This window comes from Phodopus roborovskii, unplaced genomic scaffold (assembly GCF_943737965.1).
Source record: "Phodopus roborovskii unplaced genomic scaffold, PHOROB, whole genome shotgun sequence".
Lineage (NCBI taxonomy): Eukaryota > Metazoa > Chordata > Mammalia > Rodentia > Cricetidae > Phodopus > Phodopus roborovskii.
In genome coordinates this window covers 2,357,379-2,377,688 of record NW_026125675.1, presented here as the reverse complement: position 1 = coordinate 2,377,688, position 20,310 = coordinate 2,357,379, and the positions used below count along the sequence as shown (strand labels likewise).

The 20,310-nt window shown below is 47.5% G+C and overlaps 3 protein-coding genes and 1 non-coding gene across 4 annotated transcripts; 1 reads left to right on the top strand and 3 right to left on the bottom strand.

Moving 5' to 3' along the window:
• The first annotated feature begins 951 nt into the window (after window positions 1–951).
• Window positions 952–5,894, top strand: Dnase1l1 (deoxyribonuclease 1 like 1). The gene is made up of 8 exons (XM_051178352.1): window positions 952–1,107; window positions 2,769–3,033; window positions 3,373–3,461; window positions 3,541–3,627; window positions 4,419–4,519; window positions 4,669–4,781; window positions 4,860–5,108; window positions 5,226–5,894. Exons 2-8 carry the CDS (start codon window positions 2,881–2,883, stop codon window positions 5,346–5,348), a joined length of 915 nt encoding a protein of 304 aa, XP_051034309.1. The 5' UTR covers window positions 952–1,107; window positions 2,769–2,880; the 3' UTR covers window positions 5,349–5,894.
• A 199-nt stretch (window positions 5,895–6,093) lies between these two features.
• Rpl10 (ribosomal protein L10) lies at window positions 6,094–8,308 on the bottom strand. The gene is made up of 6 exons (XM_051178360.1): window positions 8,230–8,308; window positions 7,496–7,554; window positions 7,299–7,406; window positions 6,989–7,127; window positions 6,408–6,570; window positions 6,094–6,333 (listed from the first exon to the last, which is right to left on the bottom strand). The coding sequence occupies exons 1-6, from the start codon at window positions 8,250–8,252 to the stop codon at window positions 6,181–6,183; spliced, it is 645 nt and encodes a 214-aa protein (XP_051034317.1). The 5' UTR covers window positions 8,253–8,308; the 3' UTR covers window positions 6,094–6,180.
• On the bottom strand, window positions 6,617–6,751 carry LOC127217404 (small nucleolar RNA SNORA70). Its single transcript, XR_007834094.1, has one exon. It is a non-coding gene; the product is annotated as a small nucleolar RNA SNORA70 (small nucleolar RNA).
• A 6,114-nt stretch (window positions 8,309–14,422) lies between the features above and the next one.
• Emd (emerin) lies at window positions 14,423–17,132 on the bottom strand. Its single transcript, XM_051178356.1, has 6 exons — window positions 16,952–17,132; window positions 16,680–16,787; window positions 16,474–16,551; window positions 16,180–16,313; window positions 15,246–15,292; window positions 14,423–15,163 (listed from the first exon to the last, which is right to left on the bottom strand). Exons 1-6 carry the CDS (start codon window positions 17,031–17,033, stop codon window positions 14,833–14,835), a joined length of 780 nt encoding a protein of 259 aa, XP_051034313.1. The 5' UTR covers window positions 17,034–17,132; the 3' UTR covers window positions 14,423–14,832.
• Between the last annotated feature and the right edge of the window lie 3,178 nt (window positions 17,133–20,310).

Sequence of the window (20,310 nt, the reverse complement as noted above, 5' to 3'; positions counted from 1 at the left end):
GGCTGGTGGAACCCTATCACTTATTTCTCTCCCCTCCCCCACCCAGTGTGAATCCGGTTGGGCACGCTTCAAAAGGCGCACGCGGAGGCAAGAAAAGGACATTGAGTGTCCGCGTTCATCATTCTGTTCTTTACTACTTTCGAAATAAGGACTGTTTTTGAGCCTGGGATCACGCTTTCCGCCTATGTCTGCGTCCAGCAAGCCTCAGACATTCTCTGCCCGCTCCATTTAAAGCAGTATAGTCTCATACTTAATAGGTAACCTAAGCTGACCTTGATGTCACAGCAATCCTCCTACCTCTGTCTCTCAAGTGCTCGTATTATGTGGGTGTCACAAGAGGCTTTTGTGTGTGTTTTGTTTGTTTGTTTGTTTTTTTGAGAGAGAGAGAGAGAGAGAAAGTGACTTACTGTGATCCCTGGCTAGTCTGGATCTTAGTAATATACTAAGGGGGAGGAGGAGGGGCGATTATCTCCTCGTTAGAGTACTTGCCTAGCATTCAAGTGGTAGCAAAAGTAAATTTCTGCCAAGGGACGTTTTTCTAAGCTGTCACTCCATAGTCACACAGTAGGGACCTGAAAGGACGACTCAGTCACTAGTCATGCTGTGTATCGTGTGCAGAAGGTCCTTTGGTTTGCGTTTTCTGAGCAGTGACATCGGCAAACATAATTTAAGAGGGCCTGAGGACCTGGAAAGAAAACTGCCTTTGTTTCTCTTCCTGCTGTAGGCAGGGGCCAGAGAATGAACGAACAAACCTGCTATCCTTTTTCTCTAGGTCCAAGTAACTCCTCAATGATGGACCACAGCACTTCGGCGCGGGTGGCACCAACCACACTCAAGTCCCTAAGGTGCTGTCCGCTCTGCAGAAGCACCACCCATCTTGGCGGGGAGGGCGGGCAGATGGCCAGTTCCCAGGCAGGGCGGAGCCCAGCCGGGCTTGTTGAGACAAGAGCGTTAGCTGGCTGTGGGGCTGGCCCTTTGGGTGGGTCTGGAAGCGGGCTTCCTCTTCATGCCCTCTCAAGTCCTTACCCTGGCTGGCGCTGCGATTCTGTGGAGTGTTTCAATCGGTTCAAGGCTGAGGCACGCGTGGGACCAAGTTGGTCTACTGAGGTATGAGAATTCTGCGGGCTAGGGAAAGAGAGGAAGTTGCTCTCAGGGGAGGGACTTAAGAGGAGAAGGGACTTTTGATCCATAACTAAGGCCGGATTTGGAAGACTAGGATGGAGATTGAACTGAGGACAGGAAGAGTCGTTTTTTTTTTTTTTGCGGTTCTTTCCCCAGAGTTCTAGCGGTCTCAGTCACCAAATGTAGCTTAGCCAGTGCAGAGCTGCAACAGTGCTCGAATGTATCCCAGACACCGGTGCAAAGAGACAAAAATAACCATGAGTGGCAGAGCAGGTGGCCAGAGAGAAACAAATATCAAGACCAGCAAGGATGACAGTAACACAAACGCTGGGATGGGCAGACCCGGGAAGATAGAACAAGACAGACAGGAAATTAACAGAGAGGAGAAAGTGACAAAGTGACTGAGAAAAGCAAGCAGACAAAAGCAGAGGGCCTCATGCTTCGGAATGTGACTTGGACAGGGAGTCTATAGTAAAGGGCTGAGCCCCAAAGATATGGTAAAGCAGAGGTGAGCCTGAGACATATGCTCAAAGAGGGGATCCAGGAGCACCCAGTAAGGTTGAGGACAGTCTGGAACTACATAGTGAATTGGTTATAAATTAACACTTGTATATGAAACAAGCAAATGAAAGCAGAAAGAAAAGGGGGAAAGGAAAACATATAACATGTCATAAATAGAAAGACATGGGTTGATATAATGACTCAGCAGATAAGGCCATTTGCTGTTAAATTTTTGATGGCCTGAATTTGATTCTTAGAACCCACATGGTGAAAGAAAAGAAGAGATTCTGCATAGAGGCATGCACACATGCATACACACACAAAGGTTAAAAAAGGGAGCCTGGTGTGTCACATGACTTTAGTCAAACCTCTTGGGAGGCAGAGACAGGCAGATATCTGTGAGTTCAAGGCCAGCCTGGTCTACAGAGTGAGTTCCAGGACAGCCAAGGCTACACAGAGAAACCCTGTCTCAAATTAAAAAAAAAAAAGAGTCATTCAGGCATGATGGTGTACTCATTGTGCTTGTGGACTTTGAAGCCCACAAGGATATCATTATATAACTCAAGCTGGGCTCAGAATTGTGATTTTCTGCCAGGTGGTGGTGGCACACTTTTTAATTTCAGCACTTGAGAAGCAGAGGCAGGTGGATCTCTGTGAGTTTGAGGCTACTCTGGTCTATAAAAGGAGTTCCAGGACAACTAAGACTGTTACATAGAGAAACCCTGTCTCAAAAATAAACAACTGAGTGTTGTTGGTGCACACCTTTAGTCCCAGCACCTCAGAAGGCAGAGGCAGGTGGATCTCTGTGAGTTTGAGTCCAGCCTGGTCTACAAAACTAGTTCCAGTACAGCCTCCAAAGCAATACAGAGAAACCCTGTCTTGAAAAACTAACTAACTAAATAAAATCAACAACAACAAAAGTTGTGATCTTCTTGCCTTCATCTCCCAGATGCTAGAATTATAGGAGTATGCCACCACACTTAGCCTTGTTTTTTGAAAGACAGAGTGTCAGGGGCCCTCTTAGCACAGTAGGCAGTGCATCAGAAAGACAGGGTCTCAGGTCTGGGGAGTGCTCAGTGGCAAAGTGCTTCTCTACCATGCCCAGAAAGTTTTATGTCTTACCACATGTATCTTACACTTCCCAGGAAAAGATGCCAGAAACATTCAGGACCAGCAGCAGAGAGAACACCAATTAGCTGAGATCAGCTGCAGTGTCAATGCACTCTGAACAGCCTGGATTCCTTTGGAGGGGTCCTAATGCCACATATGGCCATGCAAGGACTTGTTGCGGCTCTCCTGCTCATTCTCCTGGCTGGTGGAGCTGAAGACTTCCGTATCTGTGCCTTCAATGCCCAGAGACTGACATTGGCCAAGGTAGCCAAAGGGCCAGTGATGGATACCTTAGTTCAGGTAAGTTAAATTCATTGTTGCAGAAATCTGTGTTCCTAGGAACCTTGACCAAAAGCCCTCAGTTCTACCTGACCAGGGACATGCACTAAAAAGGAGAGGACATCTGGAAATGTAAATGCACAGATGTGAACAGTGTCTTTCAACTGTCATTTCATTACCAACCTCTTCCTCTTAAAAAAAAAAAAATGACCAAGGTATAGTGGAATGATGCTCTTTGTTTTCCTGGGATCTTCCTGCCTCCACTTGCTGTCTGTGGCCACTCTGGTGCCAGTCTTTATACATGCCAACTCCTCCATAGTGATAGCTTTTAATTGAGCTGTTATCTCTCATTCCCTGCAGATCCTGGCCCGATGTGATATCATGGTGCTTCAAGAGGTGGTGGATTCTTCCCAGAAAACTGTCTCTCTTCTGCTTCGAGAAGCTAATAGGTAAAGGGCCCTGTTAATCTAATCTGGGTTCCACCTAGAGCTTCAAGGACCCTGATTCTGTATATATTTTCTCTGGCAGATTTGACAGTTCCAGGACATACAGCTTCCTAAACAGCTCCCTGCTAGGGCGCAGCACATACAAGGAGAAGTATGTGTATATCTACCGGTGAGTACAGGGGTTGAATTCTATCCTCATAAAGACAATTCTAGTTGGTCCTGGTGGTCTGAAGACCCAGTTAGTCTATTCATGAGGCTAAATCAGGTAAAAGAATTGCTTGAGTACATGTTCAAGGCCAGGTGGTCAGTAATGAAAATGGATCTCAAAAAAAAAAAAAAAAAACTCATGAAAGTTCTAGGTAGAGCTGGAGAAATGGTTCATTTATTTAAGAGTACTTGCTACTCTTTCAGAGGAGTAGGGTTTTATACCCAGCACCCATACAATAGCACACAGCCATCATTAACTCCAGTTCCAGAGGATTGGACACCCTCTTCTGGCCTCTGCAGAGGCAGACCCATGGTGCACAGATATACATGCAGGCAAAACTCTCATACACATAAAATGAAAATAAATCTTAAAACAAAAATAGTTCCAGGGAGCTAGAGATATAACTCAGTTGCAGGGTACATGTTTATCCCTGATGATAAAAACAAAAAACACTCTAAGCTAGAAGTAGTGACACATGTCTTTAGTTCCAACACTCAGAAGCAGACAGGTGGAGCTCTGTGAGTTCAAGGGCAGCCTGTGTCAAGTTCCAGGACAGCCAAGACTACATAATAGAGAAACGTTGTCTTAAAAAAAAAAATGAAAAGAAAAACCAGAAGTTCTAGAAAAAAAGGTTATGCCCACATGAATCTGGCAGAACAAGGAACCAAGAGTGTTGTTCCTCCTTGAGCAGTAGCTCTGCTGTATTCACATAAGACTTGGGGCCACTGCTTTCCACCCCTTGGTTTTCCCAGGTCTGACAAGACACAGGTTCTGAATTCCTACCAGTACAATGACACAGATGACCTTTTTGCCCGAGAACCATTTGTGGCCCAGTTCACTCTCCCTAGCAAAAGTAAGAGGGGAAGAAAGGTGGGCCTGGTACATGGAAATGGGAGGAGGAATAGCTGGCTTTCTTGTGAGTTGGTTCTTAGGGGAAGTGGAAGTGAATATGTGTGAGAAGTGCTGACAGCTATGGCAGCCTCAGCTTCTTGGGCCTTGCAGTCCTTCCAAGTGTGGTACTGGTTCCACTCCACACTACTCCCAAGGATGTAGAGAAGGAGCTGAATGCCCTCTATGATGTGTTTCTGGATGTCTCCCAACGCTGGCAAAATGAGGTAGGAATATAGCTTGCACAGTAGAGGGGATGGTGGGACTACCCTGTGGCAAAATCCAACCACTTGTTTCATCTTTAGAATGTGATCCTGCTTGGAGACTTCAATGCTGACTGTGCATCCCTGACTAAAAAGCGTCTCAACAGCCTGCTACTGCGGACTGAGGCAGGCTTCCACTGGGCCATTTCTGATGGGGAGGATACTACAGTGCGGGCCAGCACCAACTGTACCTATGATCGAATTGTGGTGCATGGGCAGGGCTGTCAGACACTGCTGAGGGCTGCAGCACCCTTCAACTTCCCCAGGAGCTTTCAGCTGACTGAGGAAGAGGTAGAGAAGCTGTGTTGGGATAAAGGCTACACGATGGCCAAGGGTAGAATTGAGGTGAGTTGACAGGAAAAGCCCCAAACCCAGGAACTGACACTTCTTGCTGTCATCTCTCCCAAGGCTCTCAGCATCAGTGACCATTATCCTGTGGAGGTGGAGCTGAGCCAGGCAGCTCATGGCATCCAGCCCTTCAATTTGGCCATTCTGCTCCTGCTGTCACTTTTGCCATCTCAACTGAGCTAGGTGGCTTTTACCTAACGACTACTGACTTGACTCCAACACTGACATCTCCTGGAGCTGAATCAAGACCTGAAGGGCTTCAACTACAGCCTTCCTTTTCTTTTTATGTATACTTCCTGCTGCTTGCTATTCCAAGAGGAAGACAGGGCTTTTTATCTCCAATACCCTTGGTTTTAAATATTCAGAATAGACTTGTCACTGCATGCCATTCCATGTTAATTAGTGAGAAGCAGAGACAAAGGCTAGGAATGGACTCAAGGACATAGACTACATCTATGCAAGGTTTCTGCAACTCACATCTAGAACCAGGCAGGAATATATCCCAGATACCTCTAACAGAAAGTGAGCTCGCAAAAAAATATGCTTGAGACATGAACTCATTAAAGATCCCTATAACACTAGCTTGCAAAAAGCTCTGGTAGCTATGATTAAACTTTATGGGCTAGTCTTGTCTCTGGATCATATGTCCACGTTACACCTGCTCTGTATTCATTAATATGAGTCTGTCAGGTTTAAAATGTTCCAATAAAATTGCCAGTTTTAACTCTTTGTATGCTCAGTTCACTAAGTTGCCCTGTGTAGCTGCCAAACTACAACCAAATCTTAAGAATCACATACAACCAAGTAGTCAGTAGTGGCACATGGCTCTCAGTTTGAGGCCAAGCCTGGTCTACAAATTGAGTTCTAGGACATGCAGGGCTGTCACAGAGAAACCTGGTCTTAAAAAAACAAAAGAATCAGATACAAGTACATAAGCACATTGGATGTGAAATTTATTACTGAACATGATTTGTTAGGGTATAGGAGAGCACTGTCGAAACTCTCAACGAAGCTCTCAGGAGTGCAGGGCTCGCCACTTGTCCAGGGGACCACGATTAGGGATATATTTAACCCCACAGCCATCAGGAATGAGCCGTTTCTCAGCAACCATGTCTTCAAATTCATCTGCATTAAACTTGGTGAAGCCCCACTTCTTTGAGATGTGGATCTAGAGGAAGATAAAGAAAGTCAGTGAGGACCTCAGAGCAAGAAAAGAAAAGGGAACTTAGTAATATCACCTACCTTCTGGCGGCCAGGGAACTTGAACTTAGCTCTACGAAGAGCCTCAATCACATGTTCCTTATTCTGCAGCTTGGTGCGGATGGACATGATGACCTGGCCAATGTGAACCCTGGCTACTGTGCCCTGGGGCTTCCCAAAGGCACCACGCATACCCGTCTGGAGCCTAGATTGGGGACATCATTGAGATCAGAAACTTGAATAACTGAGAAAATTGTCTCCAAGGTCCCTTAGGGCAGCCTATATAGGCAATAGGATGCATACACTACCAAGGAGGCTGCTGTTTGCAACCATTGCACACCAAGCTCCCATGGGGAAGGGGACCTGGTCGGCTTAATTGGCTGCACAAAAAATTCCCAAAAATCATTTGCAAGGCATTACTAGTTCTTCAAAACCCATGTATGATTGTAATGGTCAGAAGAGTATGAAAAGTACAAAAGTTTCCTCTTTAGGGCCAGAGGCTGATAATCCTTAGTTGCATGCCTTTGAACCACTAATGTGCCCGGTGCTCTTGACTGGGGGTGGGGGGCACAAACAGAAATTACAGGACACAAATGTGGGAAAGGGTGAGACTGCCACCTTACCTGTCAGCTCCAGCACAGGACAACATCTTGTTGATTCGGATGACATGGAAAGGGTGGAGCCTCACTCGAATATGAAAGCCATCCTTGCCACAACTCTTTACCATGTATTTGTTGGCACAAATACGGGCAGCCTCTAGAGCTGAGTGGGGAGAAAAGCATCAGTGAAAACAGGATAGAGGCAGGTCTGGAGATGAATGTCATGTTAGTGGGATAAATCACACAAAAAACCTCAAATTAGTGAAGTGCCCACTATCATGTAGATGTAGAGTATACAGGAAAAATGTTCAAAAAAAAAAAAAGAGATCATTACCTTCAGAAGAAAGCTGCTCATATTCATCTGACACCATGTGGCCACAAAGTGGGAATTCATCTACTTTTGCCTTCTTCCGTCCCAAATCGAAGATTCGAATTTTAGCATCTGAAAAACACAAACACGTGGTACTTAATGTCTGTGAAGTGGGAATCAAGACATCACAGATCCACATCTGCAAGTTTGTCATCACTTACCAGGGACACCTCGGCAGAAGCGAGACTTTGGGTACGGCTTGTTCTTACAATATCGGTAACTGCAGGAGCAAAGAAGTCAGATGTGACAAGAATAGCAACTAAACACAGCCAGCTTTCAGTAGTGACAAAGGGACAAGTCCAACAATGAATTCATTCTGTTAGTGGAGTCTGACTCTAAGGCAACTAATTGAACAGATTGACATATAAGACCTATAAAACAAAACCAAGTGCCAATAATCAAGCCCTAATCAGAGTAGGGCGAGACAGCACATATTTTTCCATAAGACTTCAGAACATGTGACATAAAACCCGCCTCAGCCACGTGAAAAGAATATGGCTCCCTCTGCAGGGCACGCGGCTACGTAGTGCCAGTGCCTTCAACTGCTTGGCCTGCCCTTAGTGTCCGGTTGAAACCACAAAGCACGCGGCACGGAAGTAACAAAGATGGATACAAAAGTACCTAAAAAGGCATGGGAGTATTTGTGACAAGGTTCACCTGAGAGACATAAGGTTGGGTACATTCACACATAATTCTTGCTCTACACAATCCGTTTAAAGTAGTTAACCAACCCACAAGCTTGAAAAGACAAAGCCCCCAAGTACTAAAGAAAACATGGGATCAATTTTTATTTCAACGTCGCTGAGTGACGGAGAGTCCACCCTCAAAACATAAGAAGAAATGAGATTATTCTTCCATTTTTACAGCAGAAAAATAGTATGGATTTGACACTCACCACCGGGCAGGGCGGCGACCCATGATGACAATTTGATTGTCGGTAATGGATCGGCTGTAATGAGACGTTCAAAGTAAGAATACAGACCCACAATACATGTAAGAGTCCCAAAGAAGAACGATGAAAGCACCGAACACCATTAAGGAACAGAACACACTCACCGCGCCAGAGGAAAAGAGACGCTCTCAAGCCTGCGCATGCTTTATATAGGCGGCCTATCTTCCAGCGTAGGAACCATAGAGTTCCAGCCATGGGCTGGTGTGGACGCTCTATCAGACGCTGGATCATAGATGCAGCGGCGCTCTGCGCATGTGTACCAGGCCGGCCTGAAACATGCGCAGAGCGATTTGGTGACTGGACACCGGAATCAGGCGGCGTGCTAGCGAATGGGGTTTCGACACATAGGCAAGAGAAATCAGCTTCCGTCTGGCCTTTGGGGCGGGGCATTGGCAGACTTTGCTGTCACTAATATTCTGACAATTTTCTAAGACTTGAAAAGAGCAGTTTTTCAGAGTGAACTGTGCGGTCACGCAGGTATTTCCTAGTTTAATAGGGCAGCAGGATACTGGTTAGTGTTTTGCTCAAGGCTATAGGAAATGGCGCGAAAGCGCCATGCTAGATACCCGGAGTTCCTTTGTCAGCAGGGAGGTTGGGGCCGGAGACCCACCCACAACGCGTCTACCTACACGGAAGAGCCCACAAAGAGCACCATGATGGGCTGTCGGTTGCTCTCAAGAGGCCGACAAAAAACCTGTATAGGCGTTTGCGGTCGTCATCACTAGTTGGGCCTTCTCCACTTATCCTAAACTCTCGGGAAAATAGAATTTATATTACCAAGGAGCTTGTAAACTGGGCAAAGACAGTGGCAACACCACTTACTCCATTTAGCTAAAGAGGGCCTCAGTGCCTTGGGCCACGCCCCAATAGGGCGTCAGAGCTCCTTTGCAACAGGTTCCAAAAGAAAGACAAGGTGGCACATGCATTTAATCCCAGCACTGGGCTCTGGAGGAGTACACAGGCGGCTCTCTGTAAGTGAGAAGCCAGCCTGGTCTACAGAGCAAGTACTAGGACAGCTAAGGCTGTTACATAGAAAACCCTGTATCGAAAAATTTAGAGAGAGGAGGTGTAGCACACCCTTCTTTTCACTATGACCACTTCAAAATGTACATCTGGGAGTGTCTAGGAGACTGACAGCTAACTACTGACAACTTTCACATACAAGGTTACTATCCAGGGAAACACAGGGAAAATACTGTTCTGACCCAGGAGCATGTGTCTGGACATCTATCACTGAGGGAGACATGATAGTGACAATACTGTAGAGAAAGCCATTGCCTTTTCTAGAAGTAAAGGCAGGAGTATGAGCCTTTCTTCTCTACAGTTTTTGGTGCAGCTCTTGGGTACACAGGCCTAGCTTGTTCCATCATGCTTAGGAGCTCCAGCCCCAGCCCAGAGCTAGTAGGTTTCCTTTGCCTCTCTTCCAAATTGCTTCCCTGGGACAGTTCCTGTAGGCTTCTACACAGTAGAAGTCCATTCCCACACATTGCCATCTATCCTCTGAAGACAGCTATGTCCAGCCATTCCTTTCCCTGATTGGTATTTATGCAGTTGGGAAGGTTGCTGGCTCTTTAGCTGAAGGGGGATAAGTGATAATCTAGCTTGCTTTATTTATTTGTTTGTTTGTTTTTGAGACAGAGTCTTACAATATATGGCCTTGGCTGGACTGACCAGGGTGACATTGAATTCAAACTCAGACAGCTACCAGCTTCTGCCTCCACAGTACTGAAATTAAAGGCATGGTTCTAGCCTGGGCCTAACATATTACTGCTATGGGAAAAGATCATTTCCCAGAGTCACCCACAGGTACTCAATCCTTTCCCTTTTCTCTTGTCATTCTTCTCTTACTCCCTCTGGGCTATCCTAGCTTTAGGCTCACTCAGGATGGACTGCCCTCTGCTGTTTCCCAACTGCTGTGTGGCAGGTAACCCCATAGTTAGTGCCTTCCGCAAGAACGGCACTTCTGTTCTCTAACAGTTTGTTTTTTTTTAGATTTATTTGTTTACTATAAAAAACTATGTATTTATTGTGTATTTATATATTTTGACCTCTTTTTAAACTAAACATTTTTTGAAACAAGATCTGTGTCTCCTGTCTGGCCTGAAACTATGTAGATCAGCCTAGCTTCCATTTCACAGAGCTACACCTGCCTATTTTTCCAGTGTTGGGACTGAACACCTGTGCCACCACACCCAGCCACTTATTTTTATGTTTGTGAATGTTTTAGCATGTACGAATGTAAGTACACCACATGCACATCTGAGCTGGCAGAGGACAGAAGAAGGTGTTAGATACATGTCGATGCTGGGAACTGACCTCAGGTACTCTGCAAGAACAACAGTGGTCTTACAACTAACCCTTCACTTCAACCATTAGATTTATTTTTGTGTTGTTCAAAAGTGCTGGGCCATGCTTTGCAAATCTTTAACACCTGCCCACAGGTAGGACCCTAGGGTCTTTTGGAGACAGTGTGGCCACTCTTGGCACCTACAAGCAGAGCCTCTCCAGCTGTCACAAATCAAGGGTTCTGCTTTGGCTACAGATCAAGTTTATTGTCTGCACTTAATTTGGCCTTGGACTGCCTGTTGTGGGCTAGTGTTCTGCCCCTTGGGCCCATCTCACCGACTGTGGCAGACTGGCCTCGGTGTCCTCTCTGGTCTGGGTGTTGTAGAAAAAGGATACACCTGCCCTCTGTTGGGGTCTGAGGGAGAGGGACAAGGAGGGAACTGTCATACACTGCCCTGTCTCTGGCAGTCCTTGGCAGGTGCCATGACTCAAAACTGGTGCCCTCTGCTCGTAAGGATCCAGGCATTAGGCTGGCCTGCCCCTGTCACCTGGCAGAATGCACTCAGGCAGTACTCTGGTCAGCCCAGGGTTCCACGAGTACTAGTCTGCACGCGGGTGCAAAGGACCCCTTTAAAAGTCAGACCCCTGCCCGCTTACGCTCTCTTTCCCACTGCTCCCCTGGGGCAGACAGGACTCTTCCCTTTTTCTGTCTCTTCTCTCCTGTCCTCTCTCTGTCTCTGTGCCTCTTTACCTCTTTCTTTCCTTCCCCCCTCAGTCCCCTTTCTAATAAAACTTCTCACTCAAGCCCTATCTGCCTGGCACGTTTGTCCCCCACCTTGGTCACCCTCGCCTGCCATGGGATCCACCAAGGTCCCCACAAGCTTTGTCATTAACACTGCCTGCCTTCACCTACCAGTCCTGGGACCCTGGTGATCTCCTCCTGCCACCCACCTGAGTCTCCCTGCCTCTCTTTCCAGGCCCTGGCTGCCTGGCATGTGCATTGGGTATCTGCTCTTCCACTGAGGTCTGGAGCCCTCACCCTCTAGCTGTCTGCAGCCTCTGTGGGTTATTCCTAAGATCACCTGCTGCTTGCCCCCTCTGCTCTATTCCCACCCTGACCCCTTGGCCTGGGCCAGACCTCTAGAAGCCCAAGGGACTACAGGACAGTTTCTGGTGCTGTGGCCCCCATGCCTAAGGGAAGTTCTACTGAAGGCACTGTCCTCCTTTCCTCATGGGAGTGGGTGGGGGTTGAGCAGAGTGTCTGGGCTGTCGGGCTAAGGGAGGAGGAATGGTCAGCCGGGCCCGCCCCCTGCCTGGCCCTACCCTTAGTCCAGTCTGAACTTGCAGTCTCTGGGCCCTGCTTTCCGCTGGAGCCAACCATCCCCTGGTCCCCTTCTAGGTCCCGCTGGGAGGGGAGGGAGGGAGGTCAGGCTGTTGAAAGCATATGGCCATGTGGCCTTGACCTCTTGGCTTCCGCACCTGTTGGGCAACAGAGCCAGGACATGGGCTCTGTTGTGGTTGGGCATCTCCACCCTACTGCAGATTCTAGGCCATGTGGCCTGGCAGTTTGCAGAATCAGCTGAGGTGGCCACAACTGTGCACCCTACCTGACATTCCCTGGTAGCCTCTGGGCTACCTCCTGTATTCCCTGTGTGGCTGGGTCTGTCAAGAACGGTAGGCATGGGACTGGACAGATGGCTCAGCTGTTAAGAGTACTTGCTCCTCTTCCACAAGACCCGGAATTGATCAATTCCCAGCATCCATATTATGGTGGCTCACAACCGTCTCTAACTCCAGACCCAGGCAATCAAATGCCCTCTTCTGGCTTCTGTAGGTACCAGGCACGGGTGGGGTGGGGTACATAGACATGGAAGCAGGCAGACACTCATACACATCAAAGAGTTAATTCTTTTTAAAAGTATCCATTGAGGATGGTAGGCGCACTTTTGCCGGTGCCATATGCCTGGCTCCCGACCAATATGGGGCACCCACTGCTTTTCCTTTTGCCTCCCTGGCCAGGTATTTTCCAGTTCACTGCCTGGAGCCTCTCACCAGGTATCCTCAGAAGCCCGGACCATCATCCCCCAATCGGGCATCTTCTGCCCTGTCTACAGCCCCAGGTGCCTCAGCCCCCTGTGTATGATGTAGAGGCAAGGTGACAGGGACTCCTGCTTAACCCAACTCAGCCTTGGGCAGTCGGTGGCTCCCCTGAATGACTTTGCTAGGCCATGCCTTGAGAAGAGAAGAATGGGAAAGTGGGCCTGTGCAGGCTGAACTGGTGCCAGGACTGGGTAGGAGGCTCTGGGTGATTAGGGGGCAGGGGGTGTCCCAGGATGCAGAGTCCTAGCAAAGTAGAGGGAGAAGCTGTCTCATCCTCCCGTCAGTGCTGAACCTCCTTGGACTTGCTTTTGATACCTTTCCACCTGGACGGCTGGGTGGCTGGGTGGCAGAGGCAGATGGATCTCTGAGTTTGAGGCCAGCCCGGTCCACAGAGCGAGTTCTAGCAAAGGCTCCAAAGCTACACACAGAGAAACCCTGTCTCAGAGGAAAAAAGAAAAAGAAAAACCCCCTGTCCAGGTGGGCAGCTTGAGCTGCCCAGAGTGTTGGGCCCTCCTCTCTATCCTGCCTTTTCAACAACAATACCAATGGACCAAGGGAAGGACTTTATCTAGTTGTGTCTGCCTCTCCCTTGGGCAGTGTGTCTGTGAACAGCTAGCCTCAGACCATGAAGCATGATAATACTATGTGTAGAAAGTCTGGCTGCAGCACAAAAAGAAAGTAAAAAGTGATGATCCAGTCCCATTTTTGTCCTTTCTTAGGTGCTCCATTGTCTATCAAACCATTGGGTTCTTTTCAGGAGATGCTGGCAACTGGGGATGTGGCCCAACTTCCACAGTACTTGCACAAAGAACTTGCAAAGTTGAAGCGGGAAGATCAGGCGTTCTAGATCATTCTTAGCTATACAAGCAGTTCGAGGCTACCTTGTGGTTCATAAGACCCTATCTAAAAGAAACTAACAGCTAGGCAGTAGTAGCACAGGCCTTTAATCCCAGCGCTTGGTAGGCAGAGGCAGGTGGATCTCTGGGAATTCAAGGTCAGCCGGGTCTACAGAGCCAGTGCCAGGACAGGCTCCAAAGCCACAGAGAAACTCTGTCTCAAAAAACAAAACAAAAATGACAGAGTTCACAGTATAAATGAACTTTGAACCACCATGTGAGTGCTGAAAATTGAACCTGGGTTCTCTGGAAGAGCAACCAGTCCTCTTAACCACTAAGACATTATCTTTGCAGTCCAGGATTTAATTTTTAAAATTTTCATTGTGAGACTCTGTCCCAGAACAATGTTATGTAGATCATGGTAGCCTCAAATTTAAAGAGATCCTCCTGTCTCTGGCTCTCACATTCTAGAATTAAAGATGTTTGCTACTATATACCTGGTAAAAGCTTTTATTATATTATGTAATATATATCCAGGACAGAAAATGTGGAAACTGAGCAAGAGCAAGCAGGGAAAAATTAGGATACCTCTTTTCTTTTTTAACCTTGTAACCTCACATGTTGACATGAGCCTCTCCTGGCTAAAGTATGGGTGTCATCATACATGCAGTTTTACCTGATTTTCCCATGGTCACATTTCGTTACATGGTAGTTATTTTTTGTAAGTAGTTGTACGTGCTTCAGGAAGTGAGTCCAGAAATAAAACCCACAACCAAAACATAGAATTATCTTTGAGTAACATTTGGTACCTTCCCCAAGACCAAACTAAAATGTACAACCAAAGGGAAAAGTCACAGTGATTTTTGAGTCCAAGCACTTGTGCCATAGCAGCCCAACAGGAAGAGCCAACAAAGTAAAAATAAATGTGTTTTTTATTGTGTTCACAAAAACAAAGCCAGGGTGGCCTTTGGTTAATACACCCTAAGAAGGTGACAACAAACAGGCATGCATGACAACTACCACCACCTCCACCAAGTTTCCCTGTAAAGAAGTGGGGTCTTATCTCCTAGAGCCCTAAGGGTCAGAAGCAATAGGACTAGGAGGCTCCAAAGCAAGGTATATGTGGGGCCCACTGGGCTGTGGAAGGCCAGCATTTGCTGCTTTCTTGGCAGGAGGTGGTGGGAGATAAGCACTGGCCTAGGCTAGGTCCTGAACCCCTTAACTAGAACACATAAAAAAGCCCTCACCCACCCTATCCCCCAGGAAACACTGATAAGGCAATCAGCCAAAACTCCTGTTAAGAGTTGCTCTGAAATCAATACCCTCAGGGATCCATCCAAAAAGGGTTGCCTTCTTCAGCTTGTATAGAGTAGTAAACAAAGAGCAGAAAGGCAGCAAAGACCAGGAAGAGCAATAGCTGACCCCAGAGTGGAACCTGGCGATCCTGGCCCAAAGCAGCAACAGCAGCCTGCTTTTCTGGCCTGATGGCACGTCGAGTAAGCCAGGAAGAGGGAGAAGATGAAGAAGAGGACGCAGAAGAAGTGGAGGATGTAGGATAATAGGATAAGCCCAGGGAGCTCCTGGAGACATTGGAAATGGGACGGTAGTGTGCGATGCTCTGGTAAGCATTGTCTCTGCCATAGATGGGGCGTTCCCTGTAGCAAAAGAAGGAAACAGGTGGGCAGGAGAGCCTGAGCCCCAAACTTGTCCCTGTCCCTATGTGTGTTCAATACTCACCTATCCTTGCCTTCCTCTTCTGAAGAAGAGAAAATATCATCACGCACCTGGAGGACAGCAGGGGTTAGGAACTGGGGGAAGGCTGGTTTCCCAAAAATATCTCAGGCCAGCCTACTCTAATCATACCCTAGAGGCCAGATGATTGCCCCCTCCCTCCTGAACCATTGTGGGTCTACTATGGCCTTTTTACCTGTGGGGCCTTGCCACTCAGTGACTATACCTGCCATCTCTGTCCTAGCATCCTTTTATTCCCCAGTATTCTCAGAAGGCTTAAACCTAGATTCCCAGACTAGAGTGCAGGGAATGTTACATGTGCTCTGATCAAAACAGTTTATGGGCTGGAAAGATGGCCTGGGTACTTGAGTTCAATGTCCAGCACTCACCACCAGGGAGTTCACAACCGCCTGTAGCTCCAGCAGCAGAATAAAATTTGCGTTAAAAAAAATTGAGATGACAGGACAAATGAACTTTTAAAAATGTCATGCAACTTTACCTTGGGTTTCTGCTTTTTATTTTTTAAAGATTTAAAAAATATGCACCAACACTCATGCATACTACCACAGATACATAAACATAAGGTAATTAATTTTTCTGGTTTTTTTTTTTTTGTTTTTGTTTTTGAGACAGGGTTTCTCTTTGTAGCTTTGGCTGTCCTGGAACTGGCTGTATAGACTAGGCTGGCCTCAAGCTCATACAGATGTGAATAGCTCTGCCTCTCGAGTGATGGGATTAAAGGTATGTACCACCACTACCTGGCAAACTAATTCAATCTTCAGTTTTACAGGCCCCAACGTAGAACTCTGACCCAACAGCTGTATGCCAACCCTAACCCTATTTGAACACCTAAGAACTACTCTTTGCACCTAATATCTCCTTGGACTTATCCAGCTAGGGTCCTCTCAGACTACACCCAGGTATGCTGCCAGCAACTCACCTGGTGATGGAAGGTGTGGGTATCTGCAAATGAGGTCCCCGGCTGTCGGAAGCTCTTGGACATACCCACAGACTCAGGCTCTCCATATGTCCTGGTAGTGAAATAACTCTCCTCATAGTAGTCATCATTATAGTCTTGGGAAGGAAAGCAGTAGTAGAAGAGAAAGTGACCTCATGGTCCCAAATTCTCTACTCTATAGCCATTGAGGACTGGGGTGAAGTCTGAGGTTTCCTGTGCCCAAATTCCCTGAAGCATGGGATAAAGATATCAGTACCTACCCCACACCTGGCTTACCCTTGCTCTGATAAAGTAAGGCGTCCTCTTTTTTGGGCAGATCGTACATGTCTGAGTCCATGGAGGCTGAATCCAAGTCTACATTAAAGGGGAGGTAGAGCCTATTAGGCATATTTCTACTCCCTCAGTTGCTTCAGCCACACATTCCCCCCCCCAAGCCTTATGTCCCCAAGCAGTTAAACGGGGCTCTGTGGTGGGGGCCTCACCTGAGAACCGATAAGAGAATGAAGAGGATGACGAGTTGGGGGGCGAGAGCCTCCTTCTCTGGGTCTCATACTCGAAGATTTTCTTTTCGTAGAGCTTGCGAGTGGAGCCTGGTCAGATACAGGGTGCGAGGCGGTCAGGGGGTGCGAGCTGGGCACCCCGAGTGCGCCGGGGAACAAGGGAAGGGGACGAGGAGGTGGGGGAGAACGCTCAGGGAGGAGCGCGGGAAAGCGGGGCTTGGGAGAGGTTCTGTGCGCCACAGGCTGCCTCGTACCCACGATAGGCCCATGCGGGATATTGTACTGGCGTAGCACGGCGGCCAGCTCAGTGTCGGATAAAACAGCATAGTCGTCCATGGCAGACAAGGCCGGCACCGGGAACAGGTGTCGAACGTAAGGGGTGGTCCGAGCCTATGGACACAGCCAAGGAAACGGATAGCTCCGAGCGCGGCAGAGGAAGCTCCAGCGCCTCAGAAGCGGCTGTGGTCTCGTCACGCCTCCGTCACATTTGCGTCACAGCCGCGGCTACGCGAGCTGCGCGCGCTCCTCAGGGCGGACTCAAATCCACCAGAATGGACGGTACAGACTTGTCTGGCAGTGGGAACAGGCAGGTCTGGCGAACGGAAACGTCACACTTGTGTGGAATAGGGTAGAACAGGAACAGGGAGGAGCCTGCAAGAGAGCCGGACTAGATTTGACTAACCGGGTTAGCTAGCCATTACCAGAAGGTGTGTTAGAGTTAAACGTGCTAAAGGGGCGGGAAAGGCTCCGCCTCAACTGGCCAAAACCGGTCTGGGGTTGGGAGACAGTGAGATCTCACCTCTTTGTCACTGACTTCACCCTGATTTTATTCTCCAGTGCTTGAGCGCACTAGAGTCCTCAACGGCAGTCTGGTTCACAGCAATGTGAAAAGGCCAATCCTGAGAGCGAACCCTTCCAGAGAGGCTGGTGCTGCTGCGAACTCTTTGTGCGCACTAGTGCCAAGAAACAGCTGCGATTCAGGGTTCTCATCACCTAAATAGCCACCCTCAGACCCCTAGCCGACCCCACTCATCTTCGCTGGTCTTCTCCCAGGGCCCTGGCCTGCCCCCTAGCTCCATCTTGGAGTAAATGGAGCAAGCAACTGGGCCAGGGAGGCTGCCAGCAGTCCAGGACCAAGAAGCCTTCCAAAGGCCCCAGGTTATGCCAGTGAACATAATCAAAGGGCACCCGCCTTTGTATGCGTGTAGGTGGGTACACCTTGTGCCTGCCTAATTCACATTTCCAGCCACCTGGGGCCCTGAAGAGTTCTCATCTGACAAAATAGAATAACCCCTAAACTTGGTGTGACCTTGGAGTCCATCAGGATACACACCCTGGAGGGAAACTGGGAATCAGCCGAAGCTTACTAAAGATCTGTGTCAGACAAAGGTTATCTCGAATAGTGACCATATCACCTGAGACTAGGTAGGCTGCCCCTTATTTGACAGACCTAGGACAGAAAAGGTGCTTTGTATACTTGATCTCTTAAAGCAGTGATTCTCAACCTTCCTAACGCTTTGACCCTTTGAAACAGTTCCTCATGTTGTGGTGACCCCCAACCATAAGATTATTTTGGTTGCTGTTTCACAACTACAATTTTGCTACGGTTATGAATCTTAATGTAAATATTTTTGGAAATAGAGGTTTGTCAAAGGGGTCAAGACTCACAGGTTGAGAACCACTGTCTTAAATGATAGTAACAGTGTTCTGGTCAGTTCTAGACTGACGTGATGGCACTTTGGTGAAGGTCACAGGCCAATTCTTTATGGAAGCTTAAAGTAGGCAGTGATGAGGAGAAGGAGCCCAGATTCCTGTCTGTTTTCTTTACTCTTTCTTCCTTCCATTTTCATTTTTCCTTTTTTCTTTCTTTCTTTCTTTTTTTTTTTCTTTTTGAGACAGGGTTTCTCTGTATTGCTTTTGAGGCTGTCCTGGCAATGTCTCTGTAGACCAGGCTGGACTCAAACTTACAGAGATCCTCCTGCCTCTTCGCCCCAAGTACTAGGATTAAAGTCATGTGCCACCACTGCCGGGCAGAAGCCGTTTTGAACATTTAAAAAACTGTTAATGAAGAAGAGTTTCTGTTGAATGGATTTAAAAAACAGTGCCCTCCTCTGCCCCTGGAAATGGAGCTATATGAATCCCTGGAAAAGATACTGTCTTATGAAGAGACAGGAGAACCTTGGGCAGGAGTGTGTGTAAGTGAGAGACAGGGTAGGGCAGAGAGAGACATTCTGCCCATTCAGAGGCTGCTTCATGAATTTTTTTGGTTTGGGCAAAATCAGATTTCCCAGCATTTCCCTCCCCCTATGCTGGCCCCTCTCCCAGAGGCCTCTGCATACAGAGTGATTGCTCAGTACTACCCTATGCCCCCCCATACAGAATCAAGCTGCTTCCTTATGCGGTCAAGGAATTTTAGGTTTGCCTTCTCCCTAAGGAGCACCCTCTGCACCTGCCTCAGCATGCTGCCTCTTAATTCCCCCACTACCCCACTATGAAATCCTATCACAGATGTTATCAGGAAGCTGAACTGTGATTTTCTTGCACACACCTGGAGCTTAAGTCTAGCCCTATTGCAGTGTAACTCTTTGCTCTACCATGCAGCAGAAGAACCAAGATCCCAGAATCGAAAGAGGCTTTTACAATAGCCCCAAGTTGAGTGATTCATGGAAATATTCTCCTTGGGAAGTACCTGGTTATCTAGGTGTTGCAAAAGTCTGGCCTCGTACCTTAGTCAGGATTTGTCAGAGGTGCTAGAAGGATGTTTGCAGGTCATTCTGTTGGTCTCTGGGAAGGTCTGCCTGGGAGGGAGTAGTTATTGGCAGGTGTGACTGTTTGGGAAAACATCTTGAGTGTGACCCATTCTAAGAATAAGAAAATTGTGGGTCTTGTAATCCTACTCAGCACTTAGAATTTTGAGGCAGGAGAATTGAAAGTTCAAGGCCTGCATGAGCTACAAGGTGAATTCAAAGCCACCTGGGTAACATAGTGGGGTCTTGGGATGTTGGTATTTTGTTGGTAGAGTATTTTTTTTCCCAAAGAACAGTTAGTTCATAGTTGATACTCTTGAAAGAAGTTGGAGGCCCTCTCTTCTTGTACTTCTTGTGTATGCGCTGGGAGGAGCAGTTTGTGTGTTTCAGGGGATATGCAGCTCACATTCACTTCCTCCCCCAAGCTCCTTCTATCTGCCTACACATTGATCTCATTACCATGCCTGTGGGTAAATGGGTTTATCCTCTGGAAAGACAATCATCTCCATGAACTCTAGTGCAGCCACCTTGTTGAACTTGAAATCAAGCCACTAATTTAGGAAATGATGATAATCCATTGGCTCCCCTAGCAGAGGTCTACACACACACACACACACACACACACACACACACCAGGAAAGGAAAATCTCATTTGCAGTATCTATTTCAATTTCATGTGTATGTGCACACTGGCATGATGCAAATGTAGCTTACATTGGCATTGTAGGTTAAATGATGGACAAAATGTTAAAATGGCATTGCTTTATGTGTCCTTTCCATAGGAAATGACATTTGAGTCGAATCTGAAACTACCAGGAAATGGGCACATAGAAGAGGAAGAGAGAGCTTGACAGTATTAGGTAATG

What these genes read in the sequence shown, in the direction of transcription:
- Dnase1l1 (XM_051178352.1), top strand. Translation starts at nt 2,881, where the DNA reads ATGCCACATATGGCCATGCAAGGACTTGTTGCGGCTCTCCTGCTCATT. An exon ending in AAGTATGTGTATATCTACCG is followed by an intron (nt 3,628 to 4,418) that starts GTGAGTACAGGG and finishes TGGTTTTCCCAG; the next exon opens with GTCTGACAAGACACAGGTTC. An exon ending in TTCAGCTGACTGAGGAAGAG is followed by an intron (nt 5,109 to 5,225) that starts GTAGAGAAGCTG and finishes ATCTCTCCCAAG; the next exon opens with GCTCTCAGCATCAGTGACCA.
- Rpl10 (XM_051178360.1), bottom strand. Translation starts at nt 8,252, where the DNA reads ATGGGTCGCCGCCCTGCCCGGTG. An exon ending in TGAGCAGCTTTCTTCTGAAG is followed by an intron (nt 7,128 to 7,298) that starts GTAATGATCTCT and finishes CTCCCCACTCAG; the next exon opens with CTCTAGAGGCTGCCCGTATT. An exon ending in AGTTCCCTGGCCGCCAGAAG is followed by an intron (nt 6,334 to 6,407) that starts GTAGGTGATATT and finishes ATCTTCCTCTAG; the next exon opens with ATCCACATCTCAAAGAAGTG.
- Emd (XM_051178356.1), bottom strand. Translation starts at nt 17,033, where the DNA reads ATGGACGACTATGCTGTTTTATCCGACACTGAGCTGGCCGCCGTGCTA. An exon ending in CCCGCATGGGCCTATCGTGG is followed by an intron (nt 16,788 to 16,951) that starts GTACGAGGCAGC and finishes GTATCTGACCAG; the next exon opens with GCTCCACTCGCAAGCTCTAC. An exon ending in ATTCTCTTATCGGTTCTCAG is followed by an intron (nt 16,552 to 16,679) that starts GTGAGGCCCCCA and finishes CCTTTAATGTAG; the next exon opens with ACTTGGATTCAGCCTCCATG.